This window comes from Lygodium microphyllum, chromosome 17 (genome assembly GCF_053477565.2).
Source record: "Lygodium microphyllum isolate KBCC chromosome 17, Lygodium_microphyllum_v1.1.10, whole genome shotgun sequence".
Classification (NCBI taxonomy): domain Eukaryota; kingdom Viridiplantae; phylum Streptophyta; class Polypodiopsida; order Schizaeales; family Lygodiaceae; genus Lygodium; species Lygodium microphyllum.
Window position 1 is genome coordinate 93,135,852 of NC_141151.1, and position 24,808 is coordinate 93,160,659.

Genomic DNA, 24,808 nt, shown 5'->3' on the forward strand with positions numbered 1-24,808 from the left:
TTAAGCTTGTGCATAGTGCAGCTATTATGCTTTATCCATAATACCATTTAGCAACTAAGAACAACTAGCTCAAGTAGTAGCAAAATGGTATAATAAATCCAAGGTTATGGGTTCCATTCTCACTAACAACAGGACAACACTATGGATGATGTAAGAAGTTGATTATGGCTGCACTTGGTTGGTCACCAGGAGTAGGTTACCCCTTAACCACAAGTATCAATGTAAACTCTGATATTCAATTAATACAAAATCATTTCACGTCTAATATTAGCATTTAGTATGCATAGCATTCCAATGTTTTGGAGAATCTATCATGCTCTTTGTGCTCTTGTGAGAAAGAGACCGAGGTAAAGATGGGCCGTGAGGTAGTTAATCCCACATGGAGTGGTTAAAGCCGGACCCATGCTCTCGAAGCGTCACACAAATAGTAAAGAGCAATTTTAGGAAACATTAAAAAAACAGCCAAAATGATTGGAAGAAGATCAAGACAAAAATTTAAACAAGAATAACAAATAAAACAAGAGAGAGAAGACTTCCAGCTCATCAGTGTCTTCCGCGACTCACACACTCAATGCCGCAAATTTGAGGATGAATCGATGAAATTATATTTCATCGTTTGGAGCTTTGATTTCTCCTGTCAGCTCTCGAAGATCATCAATCCTTCTTCACTGCCCCCGCCTGCAGCATTTGCCTTATTCACATTAATCTCTCTCTCCATCCATTCAAATTCATTTGATCTTCTTCTGCCTTGCATCGATTGAAATCAACAATGGCGGGCCGTTCCTCAGAATGTTCTCTCATTCTGTAATGGACCTATCTCTTTGACCTTCTTCTGCCTTTAACGGATTGGATACACCATGGCGGACCGTTCTTCAGAATGTCCTCTCATTCCGTAATGGACCTTTCTCTCTCTCTCTCTTACTCCAGTTCAATGGAGCCGACGGAGTCCAGTCTCATCAGAAACACCGCCGAGGTTCTTGAAAGGACCCGAGCTTTTGTCATATCCATGACCGGTCGCTCGCAAGCTTCAAGTTGTTGGATGAAGCAGGCGTTTACCCGATGGACGGCGATACGGGCCGAATGAAGGCATTCGCTGCAAAATGCTTTGTCCCAGGATTCGGATGTACGTTCTTTTCCAAGGCGAAAATGGATATCCTGTTGCTCTCGTCTTCCCAATCTAGGCTGTCAGAAGATGAGGCATTGAACTTCAAAAGAGCTACAGGGATCCACGAGGCCTTTCGTTGGATTTGACTGCTCAACCACGTTACCTTGTCAGCGTTTCTATCGTCTTTTCCACCTGCCTTTTGTTTTGTTGCTGGTGTCCTCAGCCTAGTACGGAATTCTTCCAGTGCTTGTTTTTCTGTCTCCGTTTTCTTCTCATTTAAGGTCTCTGCATCATCGTTCGGAATAACAGAATTGGAATTAAGATGTTGCAGCATTTTCATGATAGGTACGCATTAGCCTATTCCTTCGGCTCAGAGTACGTGTTTAAAATAGAACATTCCTTCGCATGGACTCCAATGGAGGTTTAGCACCGTTTGTTGGAACGAGGCACACTTCTTTCATCGACCTTTGGAAACTTATATCGGCGCAGACAATGTCGTGGCGAACTCCGCTTCAGCGTCCGCTCACTACCCGTTCGGTTTCATCCTATCATTGATAGACAAATGCCGCATCAACCGGCGTGAAGCATGCTATCTCATTATCCTGCTTCTGCAATTCAATGTTTTTCAGTGGCCTGGTATTGGTTTTTGCATGATTGGCAGAAACATCCGTCGCTATCTCTTGATAGAGTAGCTCAAACTAAAGAAACTCCTTTGCTTCCGCATCCTTGGCGAAGGCTGAATATACCGCATTATAATTTGCTTGTTTCCATCGTTCGCAAGATGCACCTATCATCCTCAATGAGTCTGGATTCGTGTTCTAGATGACAGTGCTCTCGTTTGATGCATCTGTTTTTTCATAGATGGAAGTGTGGATACTGCTAGCTGCTGCTGGTTCTGGATATCTTGCTAGACGTTGGCAGATTGCTCATCAAGTAAAAAGTTTATCTACACATAATTCAGATGAACAATGTGTTGGGCAATCTAGGCTTTCTCACTCATGTAGGGAGCGGAATTGTCATCTTCCTGCTCCTGGAAGACAATCGAGAAAGTCAACACCTGGTAAGGAAGAGTCTGCACAGGCCTGGGATTCAACAAGAAACAGATATGCCACAGATACAGGATCTAGTGCTGTTGACGGAGAAAAGGGATCATGCCAGGAAGTTCATAACCTATGTGAGAGCTACCAAGAATATGACACGTGTAGCAGTCCAGCTGCAAAGATTGGCCATCAAATGCCATTGGTAGACTCTAATATAAAATTTTTCCAAGATGAGCAGGTTTCTAGTGTTTGGGCCAGACAGTCTATATGCCAGAAAGAAGATTCGGCATTCTCTTTTCAGGACAGAAGTCAAAAGAAGTGGGAAGAGGATGCAATGGCGCTCAGACCAGATATTCTCTGGGAGAAGAATAGTGACAAAGCAGCTATTTCCGCAGAAGAGTGTGTGCATTGTGAAACATCAATGCCTAGCTTTTGGAACCTTCCAAAGCATATATTCATGCTGGATTCTTATGGGCATGGTGAAGCTAGCAGTCAAACCAAAGTATTAAGCTCTGACAAACCAAAGGCACCAAATAATTGTGGTAGCAACAGAGTCTCCAATTCAAGGAGGAAGTTCCGTGCATTGCAAAAGCCAATGTCTTCTCTAGAGAGCTGTCTTTCTGCTCAACTAGGTGAAGATTATTATCAGAAGACAACAGGTGGGCTTTTACCCTTTTTTGTTGTGCCAAGCAGAGATGCAATTTTGCATTCCGTAGGTGGTCTTGATACAAATGTTGGGAACCATTTAGCAAGAGTTGTGGTGGAGGTCAACAGGACTATGCAAACGGATATTGCAGTTAGTTTGCCAAGTCAAGCAAGCCAAAAATGCTCTTCAGACACAAGGGTAATTATGGACAAAGCCAGTCCATGTAGCAGCAATCAAAGCTGCACCTTTGGGAATGCTCTCCAGGATAGTTCTGCAGTGGCATGTAGAAGTAATAAAGATGGTTCTGTCGCCTTAAACAAAGAAGGGGTTTTTGTCCAAGGTAATGCTCCAATCTTGTTTTCTGTGGTAATGAATTCTATTGAGATACTGTTAAAAGCTCTTTCCTTTATACATTTAGGAGACAACAACTTGCTTACAGGTTAAGTGTTTGTGTAATTGCAGGTTTTGAGAAGTCAATATTATAGCTTGTTTGCTAGTCTATACTGAGTTTTCGATTGTTTTGATGGTCTAGATTGAGGTTGTAATAGTGCTGTCAGCTTGAACTGTTCTGTTTGTAAAGTGAATATTATGTGGTTGTTTCAAGTTTTCTTTGTAAGGTTCAGACCATAGTTGCATTCATACTATGTACGGACTAGTTCGTACCGTACTATACGGTACGTATCTGTACCAATTCATACCAAGAAATAGGCTATTTTTGGCCTATGAAGACTAGACCACATAATATCTTCCAACTCCTAAGCCTTATGTTTATTATCATAATTTCAAGTCTCTCTCTCTCTCCCAACTTCCAAGATGAACATGCAATTCCAAGAGCATCCCTCCCCCCCACTGCCAAGCCTCTCTCTCTCTCTCTCTCTCTCTCACACACACACACACACACACACACACAAAAAAAAAAAAGAATGAAGATTCTTGTTGTCCATCCACCCTACACTTTGCTTTGTTGTATGATTTATTACATATACACTCCCATTTGTCTTCTAGTAGCACATTACGCATGAGGTTTTACCATGTTACCCTCATGTATTCATCCTATTAACTCAAATGACATTGCTATTTTAGCTCTAAACATGTGTTCTATTATCTATAATCCAAAATAACCAGTTTTTTGTTTTTTTTTTCATACTAATATTGTACCGTACCTTATAAAATCATAAGGTACCAATTAGTACCGCATTTTATCGTACCATACCATGCTGTACCTTTCATACTTGACAACCTTGGTTCAGACATAGCAAGGAGTAGATGAGAGTTATCTGGAGTGAAGCATTCTAAGGCCAAGTTTGATCTTTACCTGAAGGAATTATGAGATTTGTCTAGAGTGAAGCATTTTAAGACCAAGTTTGATCTTTACTTGAAGGAAATCAGTGTGTGTGGAAACACTTACATGTGATGCCATGTAGCCTACATGATGTCTTGCTTCCTGGCTGCATTGGATTACCTTGCAAGCCTGCAGACACTTTGCTCTTTAAATGCATTCTTGCTGTATTAACTCTCGTTGCAAACTTAGTCACTTATATGTTAAATTAGAATGACACCAGGGATATCAATGTATTATGGATTATTGCTGATGCCTTACATCTACTGTAATCAGCCAGGACAATTCATATTTTATAAAGAAAAATATGGAAATGGGATTTTGGTATTTTGTCTGGAAGTTAGAGCAGCCAGTTGTTGGATTCAAAGACTGGAAGAGCTCATGGATGATTTTTGTGTCTTTTCTGAATTCCTTGCTGTCCTCTAGAATTAGTAGGGAGACAAGAGGCATGTCTTAACTGTTCCCTTGAGTTTTAACTCTTGAGGTTGGTTACTTATATTTATTGCATCTTAATTCTTTTTTATCTCTTGAAGCAGGATATGCAGGAACGTCACTTCACGGACTGTTATTCAACTTTGGTGTGGGGGTTGGTATGATGTTCACTGCCATGTCAAGTGTGGATGAAGTGGAGAGACTTGCCATGCTATTAAAGGAAACAGAATATCTAATCAGGATGTTAGAGGGTGAGCATGAAGGGAGGAAGAATATGGAAATTGGGTGTGCTCCTTCCAATATGAAAACAGGACGTATGTCATCAGATGATAGACAACTTGCCATAAGTAACACACTTAAGAGAGTCAGGAGTGCAACACAGGCACTGAACAGCATGAGGTTGTCCTTGAATGACAAGATGGAGTCTGCATCAAACATTGAACATTTGCAATCAAAGGACATGACCAAACTGGAAGCTGAATTGGAAGCTGAACTTGAGAGAATGGAACTGAATTTGATTGACAAAAACACATCTTCAGACTCTTACAGTTGGAGTGTATCTCAGTATCTTGAGGTTAGTTGCATGTATCTATGTATACTTGTGCATGCAAATGTTTTAGTTCTTCTCAAATCAAATGCTAAAACAGCGCACATGCTTTGTTTGATATTGATTGTTTTGTTAACTGTATAGTCATTTTCTTCTCATGAACATCATGGCAAAAGTAGCCTTATTAAGCCCAGGGTAGGGTTAATATTTATGAATAGAAATAATGAGAAATATTTGCACACAAACAGGCTCTGGCTTCTTCAATGTTCAAACAGGCTCTGGCTTCTTCAAGATGCATTGCAAGTAGATAAGAACAAAACATTCTATGAAAGTCTTATACAAACCACTCTAAATAGGCATCACTAAACTCAATGCTCAAATAGGTTCTAGCTCTGAGACACATTGCAAGTAGATGAGAACACACCAGTCTTGTTGGGGTGCTAATAAAAAGTGCCATCTTCCAAGAGGACTAGGGGTTACTATAAGCTTCTAGCTAGCCTGGCAGAAAATTTCTTAGTTGAAAGGGTGGATCTCACTGTCTTTCAAGTGGACTAGAGGTTACTAATATCTTCCAGCTAGCCTACCAAAAAATTCCTTAGTTGAAAGTGCAGATCTCATGCGCCTTTGCTTTAGACAATCTCAGCCATAATTATCCTTTCTACATTGCAGGATAGCTGCAATTTAATAACATGCATTGGGACTTTGGGAGAAGCTTGCTAGTTATTGAGTGTTAGCGGCTGCAACAAGTGCATATGTGTGTATTGTGAGAGTGCGCCACAGAAGAAGGAACACGAACATGGAGACAAAGGAACAGAGAGAGACTGCAAGAAAAGAAAGAAATCTGCATTGAACAAGGAAAGAATGCTGAATACAAAAGGAGGACTAATCAGTCCCTGCACGCAGCCCATAGTGTCAGTGAAGGCACCAAATCAGGCTGATGATGATGACAGCACTGGAGACGAAGGAAGATGACGGAGTTGGAGTGTGCACCTGCCAAGGAATGAGAAAGATAAATGAATGATGTGTCAACTATAAATAGCCAAATACCCCCAAATCTGGCTGACCTGAAATTTGGGGCCAAAATATGGACGACCAGCATTTAATGCTAGTTAAATGCCATAAAATCTCAGAAAAAATCCTAGAAAAGGTGGACAATGTCCGGCATGTGAGACAAATTGATGAATGCAAAAATTGCCCAAGAAATGCACACAAAATTCTGACTAAAGGAGAAAATGCACTGAAAGGCAATGAACTAAGTGTTCTAGAATGAGCTATCTCCTCCTTCAAAACAAGTGATACTAGATAGATAGGTCAAAGCTCCTAAAGTCCTGATTCAGGCTGAGGCTCATAGGTAGGAGATGACAAGGCATGACGAACATTTTGCTAACACCTCGTCTCAGATCGTGGATGTGGCAGAAGGCCAAGAAAGAAATGGATCCTAGGGTGGCAAGAGGAATGCCAATGTTAATGAAGTCCGTCGATGTAGACTGCTAATGAAGAAGCTCCTTATGATCTTGGGAAACCCCCTTTAAAACATTCAAGGCCAGGGAATTCACAGCTGCATCACTTCGATTATCCCCTTCTAAAAGGGATGGGGGGTACGAGGGGAACCATCGAAGAAGAGGGTGGGGGATGGGAAGGAGCCTCTGGAATAGATGGTGCACACATGGGAATGGGTGTAGCAATAGACAACTTCTTGGGAGGGCCCTGCATAAGAGAAGGGGAATGGAGCTTGTAAAGTCGCTCTCCTACCAACCTGTTGCGATAATGGCCCCTGTAAAAGAATCCTCAATACAAATGGCCTACTCGATGAAGACAACTTTGATACCAAGCTTAATAAGGCCATAAGTTGAGAGAAATGAAAAGCCTAATTCCGGAATGGATTGTGAAAGGGAGCTCGAAGTGCGGCTGGGAAATGAAGGCAAAGTACCAACACCACTAATAGGCACTAAAACAATGTCACCAACAGTAGCTGAATCCTCAAAAGGGCATAGATCCTACAACAAATCACCTTGTGGAGTAGTATGACTAGAAGCTCCACTATCAACCGATGAAGGTCTCTCTGAGGACGAGACAACCTTTGAAGAAGGCTCCTTCAACTCAACAAAATGAAGGAACAAGGACTCATGGGTAACTGCCAGAGTAGAGGTAGAAGGCTCGGATATTTTAGCTCCAACCTTCACTCTTGGACGAAGGTGAGGGTACTTCTTCCAACATTTCTCCTCTAGATGTGTCCCCTTCCCACAGTATGGGCAGACAAACTTCTCTGAATCCAAGTCAAGAGCTCGAAGAACTCTCGTGTCTTTGAGCCCTTGACTTCCCTTTCTTCTTCCCTTCTCCAAATCTGCAATTAAAGGGATGAAATGGGCTACTTTAGTGAGTCGGTCAACTACCACATATATGCTAGCCTTTGATGGCAAATGGAGACTAATAGCATGGACCTTCTATGAGGCATAGAGAGAACAAGAAGGAGAGGGTTCCCGAACAAACATGCTAGGCGACCTCTGTTCTTCAAGATCTGTGCACTAATCTCATTGCCATTCAAAGGAGTGTTGAGAAGGCTCCTCATCTGTATCATCAAAGCCACAAAACTGGTCGCAAGACATCCTTAAAATCTTGCAAGACACCTACAAGAAATTTGCGTTTTCGTGGTAGACAGCCTTGGAACACAAGGAAACGACTATAGGATCACAAGGAAGTCGGCACAAAATAAGGAAAGAATGCTGAATATAGGAGGAGAACTGATTAATCCATGCATGCAGCCCACAACACCAATGAGGGTACTAGATCAGGTTGATGATGATGGCAGTATTGGAGATGGAGAAAGACGACGAAGTCGGAGTGTGCACTTGCCAAGGAATGAGAAAGATGAATGAATAATCTGCCAACTAAGTGGGGGAGGCTATAAATAGCCAAATACCCCCAAATCTGGCCGACCTAAAATCTTGGGCCAAACCAACATTTAATACTGGTAAAATCTCAGATAAAATCTTGGAAAAGATAGACAATGTCTAGCAAGGTGAGACAAACTGACGAATGCAAAAACTGTCTGGGAAATGCACACAAAATCCCGACTAGAGAAGAAAATGCATTGAAAGGCAATGAATTGAGTACTCTAGAATGAGCTACCTTCTCCATCAAAACAAGAGATAGACAAGTGAGAGCTCCTAAAGTCCTCATCTAACTCAAACTAAGGCTCACAGACAAGAAATGGCAAGGCATGACAAACATGATTGCTAACATGTATTTCTAGTGATCTTGGCTGGCATTTTAGGTGGATCTTTCATTCATCTTTTCCTAGCTTTGCTTTTACTTTCTGTGGGTTTTTGTAGTTAGATTTTATCTTTAGTTTCCATGTATGCATACCTTTACTAATGGAAGGGTGCATACCTTCACTAATGGAAGGGTGACTTTTAAGGTACCAACCCTTAGATATATGGCCTATAGCCAAAGTGGGTGTTCACATGGGGGAAAAAGCCCCCCCTATGCAAGAAGGTAAAAAGTGGCTTGTAATAGAGTGCATTCATTCATTGTGGCTCCTAGTTGCTTCTAAGGTATTTGAATATTGTTCAAGGGGAGTTAGCATTAAAACCCCTTCTTAATCACATATGAGAAAAGTAACCACCTTTAAAAATCCATTTGAAATGCCATCAATGACCAATAGGTATACTCAACTATTATGGTTTCTATTCTACTTCAAGAGTGAAGCATAATACTTACCATAACCAATAGGCTGAAAATAAACCTATGCCAGTGTGAACATATCTAAAATTGACAAAAAAAGAAATGCATGCTTTAAATAGAGCCTTCTCCATCAAAATACATGATAGACTGGGTGTTAGAGCTCCTAATGTCCCATCTAGAATGTGCTATATAAACCTGTCGTAAAGACTAATGCAAATGAAGGACTAGATGCAAGCTGGGCAAATCTTCTAGGGCCCTCCAAAGTGTCGTCTTTCTTGCTGAGTCCATAATGCCTCCTCAGGGCCTCTAGTGATGGAGAAGCCTGATAAAGACATCATGGGGTCTCAAGGTGTCTGTGACATTGTGATTTAGTTACAAGTTGTATTATGTGCCTCGTGCAAAGACTAGCACTCCACAATATCCACAAGATACTCTTTATAAGAGCACCAACTCCAATACCATGTGAAGAAGACTATGGAGGCACTGCTAGGGTTTGCACTGAGGAAAACACAGAGTGTACGACCACAACAGAAGCATAACAAGACAAACATATACACAGAAAGTAAAACTCAAACCGTAAATGCAAAATTCAAAATTCAAACACAGAAACTCAAACACAAACAAAAGAAGGAATAGAAAAAACACAACTCTGAAGTGAACGAATGCTGTAAATGAATGTAAGAGTATACAGTGTGCCCAAGGGCAAAGCAATGTGTCGGAGAGTGACGTCCACCAGAGTCGGATCCCATGTTTGTGACCACCAGTCGGAGTATAGAACAAAGAGGATGCAGCAAATGAAGATGTCAAAAGAGCTTGAAGCACCAAATGCAAGCAGGATAGGTATGGAAGAGTAAAATCAACCTTCCTTCCGTGCATGGGTGGTAATTCCCTGACTACAACTTAGTTACAGCAATAACATTTATCACAAAATTGAGAAATGCAAAATAACTTACAATCTTGAACAATGGACACCCTGTTGCCCCCAAAACTAGTGTCCCTTTCGGTATTTCTTTAACTTAATTGAAAAAAAAGTTGATGCACAATGGAATTCTCCCAATCCCTTTCAGTATTTCAACTCCCCTTGCTGTCCAAAATGACTGGCAAGTCTTCAATATGATTTGCCCCTTGATTTGGGTCCATCTGAATTTGATTGAAAACAGCTTCAGTCCTGTTGAATCCAAGTCTTAGAGCTTCCAATTTCTGGCACACTTCTTGAGGCTACTACTAAACAACAGAGAAATCTGAAATTTCTCAGCCTTTGGTGATTTCAATGCTGTAATCTTCAGAGCAAGGCCATGGAAAGGCTAGGAGATGAGAGACAATGCTGAGGAGAGAGAAAATTCAGACTTCTTCACAAAGAACTAAAGAAAATCAGTCATTTACTGCTGTTGCCCTTTCTCAATAGCTTGTAGATGCAAAGAACTGAAGAAAATCGGTCATTTACTATTGTTGCCTTGTCTCAACAACCTGTAGATGCTGTTACCTACTGTTGATTGGTCTTTTCTTGCCCCTAGCTGCCTCAGAAGGTCCTCCAATGGCTGTAAATTAGACTAGCAGTATCTCTTCCCTCTCTCTTGCAGACTAAACAAACTAAAATGCATCTCTTCAACCTCTAAAGACGTTTTTCAGATCTTGTATCGGCATTTTTGACAAGTGACAGTCTTTCCAAATGCTTTTTCTAGCATGGTCCATAATTAAGTATTTTTTAATTTTCAGTCTTTAAATACTAAAAGTTAATCTAATAATTATTTCAATGCCGAAAAAAATAATCTAACTGACCAATAATTAAATTAGCTAGGCAACTTCCATTCCTGAGTGTCTCTGCACGATCTTTGACCATTAGATTGACATTAGAGGTCTTAGACACATTTTCCTGTCTAATGCATATCTAATGATACCCACTCTTCAAATCTATATGGCTAAAAATGGTTGACCCATACAATCTATCCATAACATTATCAATCCAAGGAATTGGAAAGTGATTCTTTATTGTAATCTTGTTCAGAGCATGATAATCAATGCACATATACCATGAACCATCATTTTTCTACACCAAAAGCATTAGAGAACAAAAAGAAGATATGCATAAGGTGACACTATCACAACCCTCAAATGGAGCAATGAAGAACTGTTCATTGTTCGTATATCCTTGATTATGCAACCAAAGCTTTCCAATGAGCGATATGACGAGCTTTGTATGGCCCTCACTTAACATGTGGATTAATTTTTAATCACATGGTTAAGTGAATGTTGCACATGTGAGGTAATGAGACTCCAAGAAATCACGAGATCTCAAAGGAAAAAGTTGCTATAAGTTATGCCACATAGGTATTTGGTGGTTTCTAGTGCCATTGGTTGACATAGGTCATTCATTTAGCCATAAGTATCAGTTGGTGATACTAGAGAAGTGGCGTTTAATGGTACTTAACACCAATGTGATGGTCAAAGATGACGCAGAGACACTCGGGAATGGAAGTTGCCTAGCCAGTTTAATTATTGGCCAATCAAATTATTTTTTAGGGTATCAAAATAATTATTAGATTAATTTTCAATATTTAAAGATTGAAAATTAACATTTAATTATAAATAATGCTGGAAAAACCATTTGGGAAGGCTGCCACTTGTCAAAAATGCCCATGCAAGACTGAAAAACGTCTTTAAAGACTAGAGAGATGCGTTTTAGTATATTTAGCCTGCAATAGAGAGGGAGAAGATGTTGCTGGTATGATTTGCAACCATTGGAGGACCAAGGTAGCCAAGGGCAAGAGAAGTCCAATCAAAAGTAGGTGACAGCATCTACAGGCTATTGAGATAGATCAGCAACAATAAATGATTGATTTTCTTAAGTTCTTTACATCTACAAGCTGTTGAGATAGAGCAGCAGTAGTAAATGACTGATTTTAATCTACCGGGCCACCATTAAATGCTCAATATGAGAGATAATAGCTGTAGTACATCAGAGAAATAAAAATGAGCGAATGCAAGCATTGAGTTTATCCCAATGTGCTTGAGCCTTTGCCAACTCCACCTTGTCACTAGAAGAGAGTCTAGACTCGTCTCACGAAGAAAGACGATGGATAGCCTTCGTAACAAGCTCCACCAAATCATAGGACTCGAGAATGACAAGCATCATGACCTGCCAAATGCAGTAATTCTCGTCATCAAGCTTTTAATCTGATGGAAGAGGCAGTAAGATGGGCACCTTTCGGTCCATGATCGCTTGAAACTCTGTCTCGGCCTTAGAAGACATCTTCACCTATAATGCCTGCACAAAACGCAAAGAGCAATCCCTTGTGACTATGAAAATACAGCCTGCTAGGGGTATGGTTTGCTCGTCCCGCTCCTTCACTCGCCTTGGGTGATAAAAAGATAAAACCTGGACTTGAAGGCCCAAAACATAGCCTTCCTTCTCTAATAGCAAAAAAGCAGCAACAACTTCAGTAAATCTTCTTTTTTCTCTCATGCCTATGCATGCCTATGCTTGCATCAGCCTTGTTTTGATGTGTAGCCCACTTGCTCGCACTTGAACGTTGAAAACGTAGCCTTGTATCGCATTGAAATCTCCTCTTTAGATGGGTCCACCCTAGGTTAGTCCTTCAATGCTCCGATACCATGGCAAAGTGAAGCAATGCAGAAGCAAATGACCAAGACAGAGTAAACATAGGGAGAAGAGAGAGAGAGAAAGAGATAGTGAAATGCAGAAAATCTGCAATGAAGAATGTTGTATAAGGATGGAGAATTATACACGGACGCAGACAAAATATATATGTATTTCTCCACCTCGAAGATCTCGGTCTCTGTCAGACCCAAGGGCAGTCTTCATGGTCTGCAACCTGAAATTTGTGGTACACAAGTGGCTGAGGCTATTGGTAACAAAGCCTATAAATAGGCTGAAAATAATGCCCAAAATAATTGGAGTCAGCTGCAATTAATGCAGTCGACTGCTCCGATTGGTGCAGTCTGCTTGCATGCCACGTGGCGACTAGCCGACTACCTGCCACATGTCCTGCCTGTCCGGGAGATGACTCTCTAACACGAGAAAGCGATGCTTGCATGGGATTTGGACGATGAATGTGCTCACTCGACCTTGCTTCAATGTATTGCCAAAGGAGTCCTATCTTGACAGTTACATCTTGTAGGACATCTTCTGAAGTATGGACGAAGTTGCAGCTAATGTACGCGGCACCTTCCACCTTAAGGGCAATTACTTTTTATGGACAGCTCCTGCAAATTCTGTTTAAGGCCAAATATATTATCCAGTCTTTTCTACTTTGTGTGACCCAAATCTAAGACTAGCTTTGGCAAATGCAGTCCGCTCTTCTAGAGGCTCATCTTATTGGACTCATACTCTCCAAACTCCCTTTGGTGTTCGATGGAGTGGTAAATGCTTTGAGGGCGCAGACATCTTCAACTCCTCTTTACACATATGACCTCGATGTTGCTTGAGCATGAGGCATCATTGCAATTACAGGGAAGGCTTTCATTAGGTTCTAGTGAGGCTTTTGTAGCTTCAAAGAGAGGTTCAAAGAAGAAGTCGAAGACCCAATGTTACCATTGTGGAAAAAAAGGTCATTTACGAAAGAATTGTAGAGAGTTAGCGGCTTCTCGAAAGAAGAAGGAGAAGAAGACGAGGCGGGATGTGGACTCCTCTAATGAGTCATCATCTACCTCAGACTCAGACTTGGATCCTCCAACCAAGGAGAAGTCCAAGGCGTAGAAAGGAGCAACTTCTTTGGATCATGGGAAGGGATTGATGGCCCCTTCCTCAATTGCTTTCTAGTGGTGGTGATGACAACATCCCTCATGACTCTCCAATGCCAGAGAGGGAGTGTAAGAGGGTGGTGAGATGGGACATTCGTGCCTTATCTATACATCTATACAGATGCATAGGATCCAGAGAGGGACTTCCTTGATGTATCGACTGAAGTCTGGTAGGTTTAAATCCTAGAGCTAGGATTGACATCCAAGTTCACGATGGGCTGTTTATTAGACAGAGAGCGTGATTAGTTCCTAGTTATGAGCTCACATGAGGGAATACTTTGGTGGTCACCAAAGGTAGGGAATCCATGGTCATATATGTTCCAGAGGCATTTTCGATAGGATGGTCATGTATGCTACTGAGAGACATTAGGACAAACACAGAGATATGCTATGATCTTCTCTATTTCAAGAGCTGGTACGATCGACAGTGACATTAGATTCTCTCCAAGGCACCTTGGTGGTGGCTTGATCACCCACTGCTTGGGTATCCATGGTTCTATATTGTATGGTTTATGATTCATTCTCATTGTACCATTGTACTGTATCAGATCACCTATGATCTAAGAGAGGGTGTTGGCAGATATATCAGCTCATGTGTGAATTTGTGCATGTAGAGATCGGGGACATTATTTAAGATATTTTAGGCATTTTTTGTGGTCTTTATTTTGGTAATATTGAGCATTTATTGCTAGCTGGCCGGCATTAAATGCTGGCCGACTTGATCATATTGAGGACATATTTTTGTCCTATATATTTAGGCTCCTCCTCCTCACTCAGTTACTCATCTGCCATCATACGTGTGGAGACTCCATGGAGAGAGGAGCCACGGCCAATGCCTACGTAGCGAGTGATTCACTGTTGTATATGATTGTCTCATGTTGGATATATGGATTCCATTTCCCAAGCATACGTTTGAGTTCTCATCTGTATTGTGTTCTTCATTGTTCTTTCTTTCCCTTTCTTCTTTGTCTCATGTTTCAACAGTTTATTACAGCAGATGTTTATGCTTCCATTGCTCCTCCACTTCTGACAAGCTTATGCAAGATTTTGGCATATCTCACTTTCCCACTACACCGATAGCCCCACGTAGATTGACTAGAATACAAGCTAGGCAGGATAGTTCACTATGTGTGAACTATGCTCTTACGTCACGTATATTACAAGATGATGAACATAATACTATTCATGAGGCTCTTGCATAGGATGTTTAGCGCTATTCTACATGGAGAAGCTCGATGCTATCAAGGGTAATCAGAATTCGGAGTTGGTTCCATGTCCAAGGAAGGGGAAGATGATTGGTGTAAAGTGGGTCTATAAGACCAAATACTTGGCTAATAGCACATTGGACAAGCACAAAGCTAGGCTTGTTATGCGAAGGGTTTTGCGTAAAGGGTAGGCTTGAACTACTCTGAGACATTTGCACCCACAGTCCATATATCTACCACTTGGGTCATTTTGAATCTTGCAGCTCATCATCAATGGCTAGTTTACTAGATGCATGTATAGTCTACCTTCTTGAACATCTTAGAGGAGGAGGCAAGGAAAGGAGAATCATATCTACAGGTTGCAAAAGGCCCTTTATGGCCTGAGGCAAGCTCCTAGGGCTTAGTACCAGCAGATTGATTGATTCTTTCTATAGACAGTAGCTTCCATCCATCAGATCATGACCCCAAACTTTATTATAAGGTTGAGGGAGGCAAGTGTGCTTTGGTCCTCTTGTATGTGGATGAGTTAACCATCACAAGAAGTTGCTAAGCTAATAATACATTACATGCTGATTAGCAGCTAGCCACTTTGAACAACCCCAAAACAAGCTAAATTAATCAATTTTTACCTAACTTTTGTTAAACAAAAACATGATACTAGAGAGTGTCTATGTCCCACAAGCCAAACACTTATTGGGGAGGAACCAACCATCTATAAACATATAGGTTGCCCACCACTAAGCCTTAATCTCGTTTTTGCAGTTTCCAAGTGCCTTCTCTCTACTGTCCACACCTTGTTCATGGAGGATAGCGCAATTTGAGCTGCTGTCCATCATGAGGCACCTGTTGCCCAGCCTTCCCCATTTGGCGAACGTTTCCAGCATATCTACATTAGTCAACTGGCTGCGTTCTGCCACTGTCCACCTTCTCCAGCCTGTTCTCACCACTCAGCACCTTGATTGGCTGCTTTTACTGCTGTGGGAGTCTATCTAGCCTATGTTTGATAAATAGGAGCAATTGCCCACTGCTCACGATACCATCTATTGCTGTGTTTTGCTGTCCATCCTTGCCATATAGCTGCCATGTCATCATCTACTGCTGCATTTTAGTGCCGCCGCTGTCACCTGCTCTTTTCCAACAGAATTCCGCTGCCTGTTAGTTATCACTAATTCAGCCTTCCTAAGGTATGTAATCTGCTACTTGACACCTTGGAGATTGTCTACTGCATTTCACGATCCATCATAGTACAACACACTCTTTGTCCTCAAGACAAGAGTTTTGGGGTCAATTTTCACCTTGCATAGTGTGTTTGTTGCATTGAGAAAGTGTGACATGCTAAAAGATAGTCATTGTTGTACTGTGAAACAGTGAAAAAAAGCCAAGGTGATGTACAAGACAAAATAGTACCCATGCAGGGGTACACAATAGGAGGATCAAACAGTAAATGTCTAGCTACATGGAAACTAAATGAGATATAGATATCTAGTTCCACCTAGTCAAGATCGGTGGGTATAGCGTGTCATGCATCCCTGAAGAAATAGTACAGGGGTAACATTTGGACTGATCCCTCATCTTTGTCATGTGTTGTTCATGTCATAGGCGAATCTCCCTCATCTCTCTCTAGTGTAGCATGTGTCTGGTAGCCTTGTATCTATGGTCGACTCATCTCTATGCACTCTCACCCCTCTTTGGATGGTTGTGTGGAGTCACTCTCTAGAAGAAGTCGGTAAGTACTTATTCATTCATTATTCAAATTTCATTATCTTCTATGTTCATCTATGTTAAACCTAACCCTAACTGTCTTTCTTTATCAATCTGTGGGTTTGTCTCATGATTGTGTTTGTATTCTATAGATGAGCATTTCTTTACACGAGTGATTCACAGCAGTGGATTGGACTTCAAAGAATTTGCAACAAGAGTTTGAGATGACAAACTTTGGGATTCTCACTTGTGGTCTTGAGATTTATTAGTTGACCCAGAGTATCTTTATTTTCCAACATAGGTAAATCTTTGAGCTTCATTTGGAATTTACTATGAGTGCAAGCTCATTTCATGCCCCATGGACCCTAAGTCCAAGTTTGTGACTATCAGAGATCCCCTACTAGATGCTACTCAATACAAGTGTCTTGTTAGCTTCTTGATCTGGCTTATCCATACTAGGCCCAGATATTTCTTTTATGGTGGAATTTCTGTCTTCTTTCACCAAGTCTCCTACATAGGCTCACTATAGAGTTGCTTTGAGCATCTTGCGCTATTTACAAGGGACTTGATTCTATGGGATCATATATGGAGAGGGGCCACTCTTGTCGAATGGAGAGATTTGGATTAAGCAGGAGATGTTGAGTCTAGACGCTCCACTACAAGTTTTACTTTCTCACTTGGATCAAGAGCCATCTCATGGAGAAGTAAGCAACTGCCTACGTGGCTTTAAACAAGACCCATTCAGTTGCACATGGATAACCAAAGTGCCTAGCTTTGGTGAAGAACCCAAGGTTTCATGCTATGCGGCATCACATGATGTCTTTGGGTTTTCAAAAACTCCTAGGATTTGAGAGGTTGTGTTAGATTGTATTTTGTTAGTCTACCATCTCTTGGTTGTCAGCTCCCTCAAAGTTTGACACAAGCATAGGAGCTCTGACCATTTTAGCACATTCTTTTTGTGTGTATTTTTTTAAAGCGGGTTTGGGTGTATTCACACTGTCAATGGATAGTTTCCAGCCCTTGCATTTCTTTTTCAATGTGGCTAGAGCACTTGTTTACACTAGGCAAGTGGTGATTTGATCATTGTATTTTGTTAGTCTGTCATCTCTTAGTTGTCAACTCCCTCAAACTCTGACGCAAGCATAGGAGCTCTAACCGTTTTAGCACATTCTTCCTGTGTGCATTTCTTTTCAACAAGTTTTGGGTGTGTTCACATTGTCAATGGATAGTTTCTATTGGGATAAAGGCCCGGTTTAACCCCTCGTGTATTATGTATAGTACATGCACATTGTACGTGTGAATGCACCCTTACGTGTCCTAAGTATAAATACATCTATACATTTCCCAAAACCAAGGGCTGTTGATAGCGCAGGTAGCTCGCGAATAGATTGTCGTGGCCTATGCAACATAGGTCGTGCTGACCAAATGGCATGTGAGAGTGGGCGCCATTGACAGCAGCTGACTAGGCGGCAAGTGAGAGTGGGCGCCATCAACAGCTGACCAGGTGAACAGTTCAAGCAATAGGTGGCGTGTCGGGCCAAGGCAGAAGACCATGCGCGCAGGGAGTGACCAGGCGTGTTGGTCACGGCTGGCGATGGGCAGGCAATGACCTGCAAGCAACCACGGGGGCTAGGCAACGACCTGCAAGAAATGATGGGTTGAAGACCGAGTCTAGCGCGTGGTGAGGAGACGCCACCTGCATGGTTGCGACCCAGGCCAACGAGTCAATGAACCCCCCTCCCTGTCATATTTTTTTTCTAAAGAAACAAGATTTTCTTTTCAAAAACCATTTTACTCCCTTTCCTTTTGACAGTGTTCATCCGTAGAAGCATAGTTTCTAGATCTGTACAATTCTGAACCGGAAAAATTGGGGCTTTTTCCAGATTTGACATTGCTTAGGTCTGTCAGTGATTTGGAAGTTAGGAATTGCAGACATTGCGTGTGGTGACCTCAATTAATTTGGAAATTTTGCTAAATTAGTATGAGCAAAATTTCTTAACATTGGATCCCAGAAATTTGGGGCTTTTCATGTATTGGGAAATTTTTACTCAGCTAGGTTAGATTGGCTAACATTTATGCACTTTTGGACTTGAAATTTTGGGAATTTGCACAGAATTTGGTAAATTTCTGCATTTTTGTCAGTGTGGTGACTGGTTCAGCTTATGCTTCTGCAGTTTAATGCATTAACTCTTGTGTTCGTGATAAAATGACTGCAACTTCTTCCAGTTCAGACATCATGAGTTTGATGGAAATCAAACGGTTTGATAGTCATGGTTTTGACCTTTGGAAAGACCACATGTAGGGCATTTTGTTTCTAAACGATTGTGAGGATGCTTTGCAGGAAGATAAACCTGCACTAGTGTCTGATACAGATTGGGCCAGAGTAAACAATAAGGCTGTGGCTTACATTAAGATGGGTGTCACTGATGACATCTTGATAGACATTAAGGGTTTAGATACAGGTTATGCAATATGGGAGAAGCTGAAAACTACTTATGAGATCACCACACCTATTAATCAGGTGCATTTAATGTGCAAGTTGATGAATATGCCACTGGATGAGTCAAAGTCTGTAGGTGAGCACTTGAGTGCATTTACAGGGATTCTAAATCAGCTCAAAGATGCAAATTTGGACTTTGATGATAAGTTGAGGGCAATCTTTTTGATCGTGACACTATCTGACTCTTGGGAAACCTTGGTGGTTTCACTCAGCAATAACCCCAATCTCTCATATGATGGGGTGAGGGGTTCTATGTTGAATGAAGAAATTAGACGTATGTCTAGTGGAGAAGGCAGTAACTCAGCTTATAATGTAAGAGGCAAGGCTAAAAAGAAAAATGCAAATGTAGGATAGAGAAATAGGAGTAAGAGCAAAGGAAAGGAAAAGAGTGACATTACTTGCTATCACTGTGGTCGAAAGGGCCACAAGAAACCTGATTGCAGGTATTACAAGAAGGAACAAGAGAAAAAGAAGAATGTAGAAAAAAGAAGAAGGAAGATAAGACAGATGTATCTAAGGCAACCAAACGCAAAGAAAAGGCCATTGTGGCCTCTAGTGTGGTCATAGAGGAGCTTTCAGATACAGAGGTTGATGTATTATATGCAGTTGATTATGATGCTCTTGTATGTCACATGTAAGATATGCAAATTACCAAGGCTGATGTAATTAATGCACTCTTGTCAGTTGATAATGGTGTCACTCAGACTTGGATTGTAGACTCTGGTACCTCTTTCCATGTAACTCCTTGCTTGGAGTGTTTTGCTATGTTCAATGCAGGCAGTTATGGAAAGGTATATCTTGGAAATAACCATGCTTGTAGCATTGATGGGATTGGCACTGTATACTTGTCTTTAGACAATGGTCAAGAGCTTGTGTTTAAAGATGTCAGATATGTCTCTGGCATTAAAAAGAGTTTACTATTTGTTGGTCATCTTGACTTGCATGGCTACACCAGACTGTTTGGTGGTGCTTTGTGAAAAGTGAAAAAGGGTTCCATGCTGATTGCAAAAGGAACCAAGAAGGGCACTTTATATTGTTTGCACTGTAAAGCCTTAAATGTCAACTTGATGTCCTTACCTCTCTGAAGAGGATTGATGGAAAAGGCTCTAAACTTGACTTTTGTAATGTGTCAATTTGGAAAGCAAATAAAAAAGTCATTTTACTCTGGTGTCTCTTGTAAGTCCAATGTCTTGGACTTGTTGCATTCTGATGTATGTAGTATGTCCGTAAAATCGTTGGGTGGTGCTGTATATTTTGTCTCCTTTATTGATGAGTATTCCAAGAAGATTTGGATATACTTCTCATTGTTGTCTTAGACTTAGATTGTATCAAATGGATATAAAAACAGCTTTCTTGCATGGTGACATTGATAAGGAAATCTACATGAAACAGCCCGAGGGTTTTGTAGTTCTTGGAAAAGAGCAAATGGTGTCTAAACTAAAATGCAGCCTGTATGGGCTGAAGCAAGCACCACGGCAATGGTACAAAAAGTTTGACACCTTTATGCTATCTCATGAGTTTACACGCAGCCATGCAGATCATTGCCTGTACATGAAAAAGGATGCAAATGACAGCCCCATCATTCTTGTTTTGTATGTAGATGATAAGTTGCTAGCTGGGAAAAGAAATGCTAGCTTGGATACTCTCAAAAATCAGCTAAAATCAGCCTTCTCCATGAAAGATTTTGGGAATGCAGAGCATATTTTGGGCATGAGGATTCGTAGAGATAGAATGCAGAAATTGCTGTTTTTATCTCAAGAAAAGTACATTGAAAGGTTCTAGCCTTTTGGGGTACCCTTACCTCCTTACCTTAAGCTTAGCAAAGCCAACAACCCAAAAGATGTCGTGGAAGCAAATGCTATGAAGGGAGTCCCTTATGCATCAGCTTGTGGCTCTCTTATGTATGCTATGGTTGCTACTCGTCCAGACATTGCTCATGCAGTGGGAGTTGTTAGCAAGTTTATGTCAAATCCTAGCAAAACACATTGGGAGGCTGTGAAATGTATTCTTTGATACCTTAAGGGTACACAAAGAAAGTGTATTTGCTATGGGCAGGGTGCACTTAGTTTGCAAGGTTATTGTGATGTAGACATGGCAGGTGACTTGGACACTCGTAGGTCCACTAGCGGGTATGTCTTCATAGTTGTTGGTGGAGCTGTTTCTTGGTGTTCCAGGTTGCAGAACATCATTGCATTGAGTACCACTAAAGCTGAATACATATCAGCTACTGAAACTTCTAAGAAAGCTGTATGGTTGAGCAGACTTGCAGAAGATCTCGGCATGTCTATGGATACTGCAGTTTTGGGATGTGATAGCCAGAGTGTTGTGTATTTGGCTAAGAATGCCCTATATCATTCACGCACAAAGCATATAGATGTGCGATATCACTTCATCAGACAGATTCTGGAAGAGGGTCAACTCACATTGACCAAGATCAAAACACAAGACAACCTTGCAGATATTCTCACTAAAAGTCTCAGCAAAGCTCAGCACGAGCATTGCATACGACTAGTGGGAGTTGATTAGTTAGAGGTTCACATCGGACCCTTAAGTGGGAGTTGTTGGGATAAAGGTCCGGTTTAACCCCCCGTGTATAGTACATGCACATTGTACATGTGAATGCACCCTTACATGCCCTAAGTATAAATACATTTTACTCTTTGTGTACCAACACATTGTTGGTACACTCTTATCAAATCGTACTTGACTCTGCTCTCTCTCTCCAGCTGACACACTCTCACGCTCACTCCTCCTCGAACTTCCATCTCTCTCAGCTGAGCCCTCCCCAACAGTTTCCAGCCCTTGCATTTCTTTTTCAGTGTGGCTAGAGCACTCGTTCATACTAGGCAAGTGGAGATTTGATCATGCAACCTATGATCAGCATTTTTTCTAGTGATTTCATTATTCTATTCTCCAAATGCAGGTTGGCCAGTTTTGAGCAGTTCCTACTATTTATAGCAAACAGATCTAGTTGGCAGCATTGACTCACATGTTTTCTACTGCAGCACACTCCGACATCAGCCTCTCTTTGTCTCCAGTGCTGCCATAGTCATCAGCTTGATCTGGCACCCTCACTGATGCCTTGGGCCGTGTGCAGGGACTGCCCGCCATTGTATTCAGGATTCCATTCAGATGTTCAATTGGTCAACTTGAGAACCTCAGGATCAGTGATCTGTCATGCAACCCCTGACAAGTTACACCCAATTATCCCAATCACCTTCCACCAAGATAAATAAAGCCAAGAAAAGCTCAAAATAAAGTACATTTACAAGCTCTACATATCAGTATTGAGCTTGGTGGGAATCTCCCAAAGCATCTAGTCAAAATCAACCAATTTAAAGAGTTAAGAGTCCAGAAGCATGTTATAACTTGTAGACAATCAAACAAAGTTTTTGAGCCTGAACATACTTGTTTTCTGTAGGTAAGAATTCGTATACAGATGATTTGGGAGGAGATTGTGTGTGCTAGAAAGCTTCTTGCCTCTTTTATATAGCATTTTATCAAATATATTGGAATGCACCGGTGCAGCATGAAAATAAATATTCATCTTCCACAACCTTGATTCCTCTTCAAATATAGATAGTTTAATATCCGACCACAGGGGCAGATGAGTTATGCCTAATAAAGTTTTACAGATACTAATGAGGAATTTGTCTTTGGATGTCTGATATGTTCCGTCTTTTCATCCTTGCTTTTACATTTAGGATTTTCTTGAAAACATTGGAAAAAGATGGGGTAGTTCTCCAAAACAAATATTACCTTCTGAATAGATACTTGCAAATACTTTGACGAGTCTTGAGCTGACTTTGACATCAAGTTCACATAGAAAAACCTGTCTGATCACACCTATCAACAATCACATAGAATATTTTTGTTCACAGATGTACAGACTCCAATAGGGTCTATGAACTCAATGACATAATCAGACTTGAGACTGCAACTGGAATTATTGCTGAGATTCCTGAATTGAATAGGGACGTTACTGTGGAATAAACATTGACTGTTTTCCTAGATTATGACATGGATCAACAAGAGTGTGTCAATGAGCCATTGTGCTTGTGAGAAGACTTCACTTACAAGTAACAGGAAGAGTCTGTGAAGTTAGTGCAATTTATTTAGAGACCTTAAACAAGGGGTGTTACTCTTTGCAGCTTGGGGCCACTGGAAATCTAGTGCACGGTGAACTAAAAGTTACGGGTCTGCCTGGTGAAGGTAGACTCAATTCAGAAGATTTGGTGGGGAGTCGATTTTTGCATGAGAAGTATGCTGTTTCTCCTAGAGAACTTGCTCTTCGTTTGCACGAAGTTCTACAGGCACAGCAGGAGGAAAGGATCTCGGAACTTGAACATGAACTGAAGTGCATTAGCAGCAAGTTACAAGTCAAAGAAGAGGAGCTTCAATGGTTGAAAAATAAGTTGCCAGGAGTTCCATCAGGTAGTACTGCTCTTCTTTGTAATAATGTCACATGCCTGGCTTGTTTGAGAAGGTTATGCTTTTTTGAATTTAGCACTTCCAGTTTGTGCTTACTTTTTTTGGGACCTTGTTGCTGATTTGTGTCAGGTGCTGATGTCGGAAGTCCTTCAAACCCTGAAATGAATGATAGTCGCTCTTGTTGTACACAGATGGAACCTGTTACAAAGAAAGGGTATACAACTGTGCATGTTAAGAATAGCTTATCTAGTCCTCGTTCACCCAATGCTTCTCCTGTGTCTCCCCAATTTGATGGAAACTTCGGCCTAAATAGCATGGAATCTTTAACTCTGAAGAGGGAAACATGTAAAAATAGTACAACTATCATCACTTTGCAAGGTGAAGCTGTAGAAGCATACAATGAAGCTTGTAGTGAAATTTCAAAAGTTAGGAACAATTCAGCTGTAACTCATTCGAGTAGCATTGGCAGAGTACGAAAGCACACATATGAATTTCATAAAGCTACGAGGGTGAAGAATTGTGACACCACTGACTTGCAGCAGGTTTCCTCTGATTATTTGGAACACGTCGACTTAGTTTCCTTGGCGGAGGATCTGTATGCTTGTGGTGACTCTCAGATTCAAGTAGATTCAGCGGAAAATAGCAAAAAATCAGCAGGGAGAAAGTATTTCAGAAACAGAGGCTCACGTAAAAAGGGCAACCATCCAGAACCTGAGCATTTGTGCTGGTCAAAAGCTACAGATTCAACGGATGAGTCAACAAATGATACATCTGGAAGCACTCCATGTTCTGTGAAGTTTGTGGATATGACCACTCCTGGCCGCTATCACAGTGATGAGTTATTTGTAGATGAAGTGGGAACTGACATGGATATTGAATCAAAGCCATCCTATCCTCGCTGGAGAGGGGAGGAATCTGTCCATGAAGCAGAAAGTAACCCTAGTCAAGAGAAGCTTCTTTGTTCTTCTAGCCCAAAGAATCTCACAGTCTTAGACATGAGCAAGCAAGAAGAAAACGACTCTACTTCAGATCTAGATGAACAGCTAGGGCACCTACTAATCAAGCGGATAGTTGAGAAATGCAGAAAGGGCTCACCTATCATACAGGATGCTGAAATGATCCTAGCCACTATGGAAAATAATGAATCGATATTAGCTCCTAGTTGACTTGCCAAGGGTTAAGCTACAGAAGTAGCACTTGCAACGATGGCTTGGGTTCGCATATCTGGTAACTCATAACAAGGTAGGTTTTCTAAAATTTCGTGCAGAAGTGGGCTTGGATCAAATTTGTACCGTGCACTGCCACTGATTGGGCAAAATGACAACATCCAGCAGCCTGCTTGCAATGCATATTATAGCTTACTAGGAACGGGATTTTTAAGCTGCCTTGTGTTTTTGCCTGTGCAGCATATCTTCGT

The 24,808-nt window shown here is 41.2% G+C and overlaps 1 protein-coding gene across 3 annotated transcripts; it reads left to right on the top strand.

Annotated features, from left to right (window-relative positions):
* The first annotated feature begins 581 nt into the window (after nucleotides 1–581).
* Nucleotides 582–24,557, top strand: LOC148022147 (uncharacterized). Of its 3 annotated transcripts, XM_087697783.1 has the most exons (5): nucleotides 582–1,332; nucleotides 1,451–3,131; nucleotides 4,664–5,136; nucleotides 23,112–23,394; nucleotides 23,521–24,557. In XM_087697783.1, the coding sequence occupies exons 2-5, from the start codon at nucleotides 1,967–1,969 to the stop codon at nucleotides 24,555–24,557; spliced, it is 2,958 nt and encodes a 985-aa protein (XP_087553909.1). In that variant the 5' UTR covers nucleotides 582–1,332; nucleotides 1,451–1,966. The 3 variants fall into 3 exon arrangements, with proteins under 3 accessions (XP_087553909.1, XP_087553908.1, XP_087553910.1); XM_087697782.1 differs by lacking the exon at nucleotides 582–1,332 and having other exon boundaries at nucleotides 1,342–3,131; XM_087697784.1 differs by lacking the exon at nucleotides 582–1,332 and having other exon boundaries at nucleotides 1,342–3,131; nucleotides 4,667–5,136.
* Nucleotides 24,558–24,808: the final 251 nt, after the last annotated feature.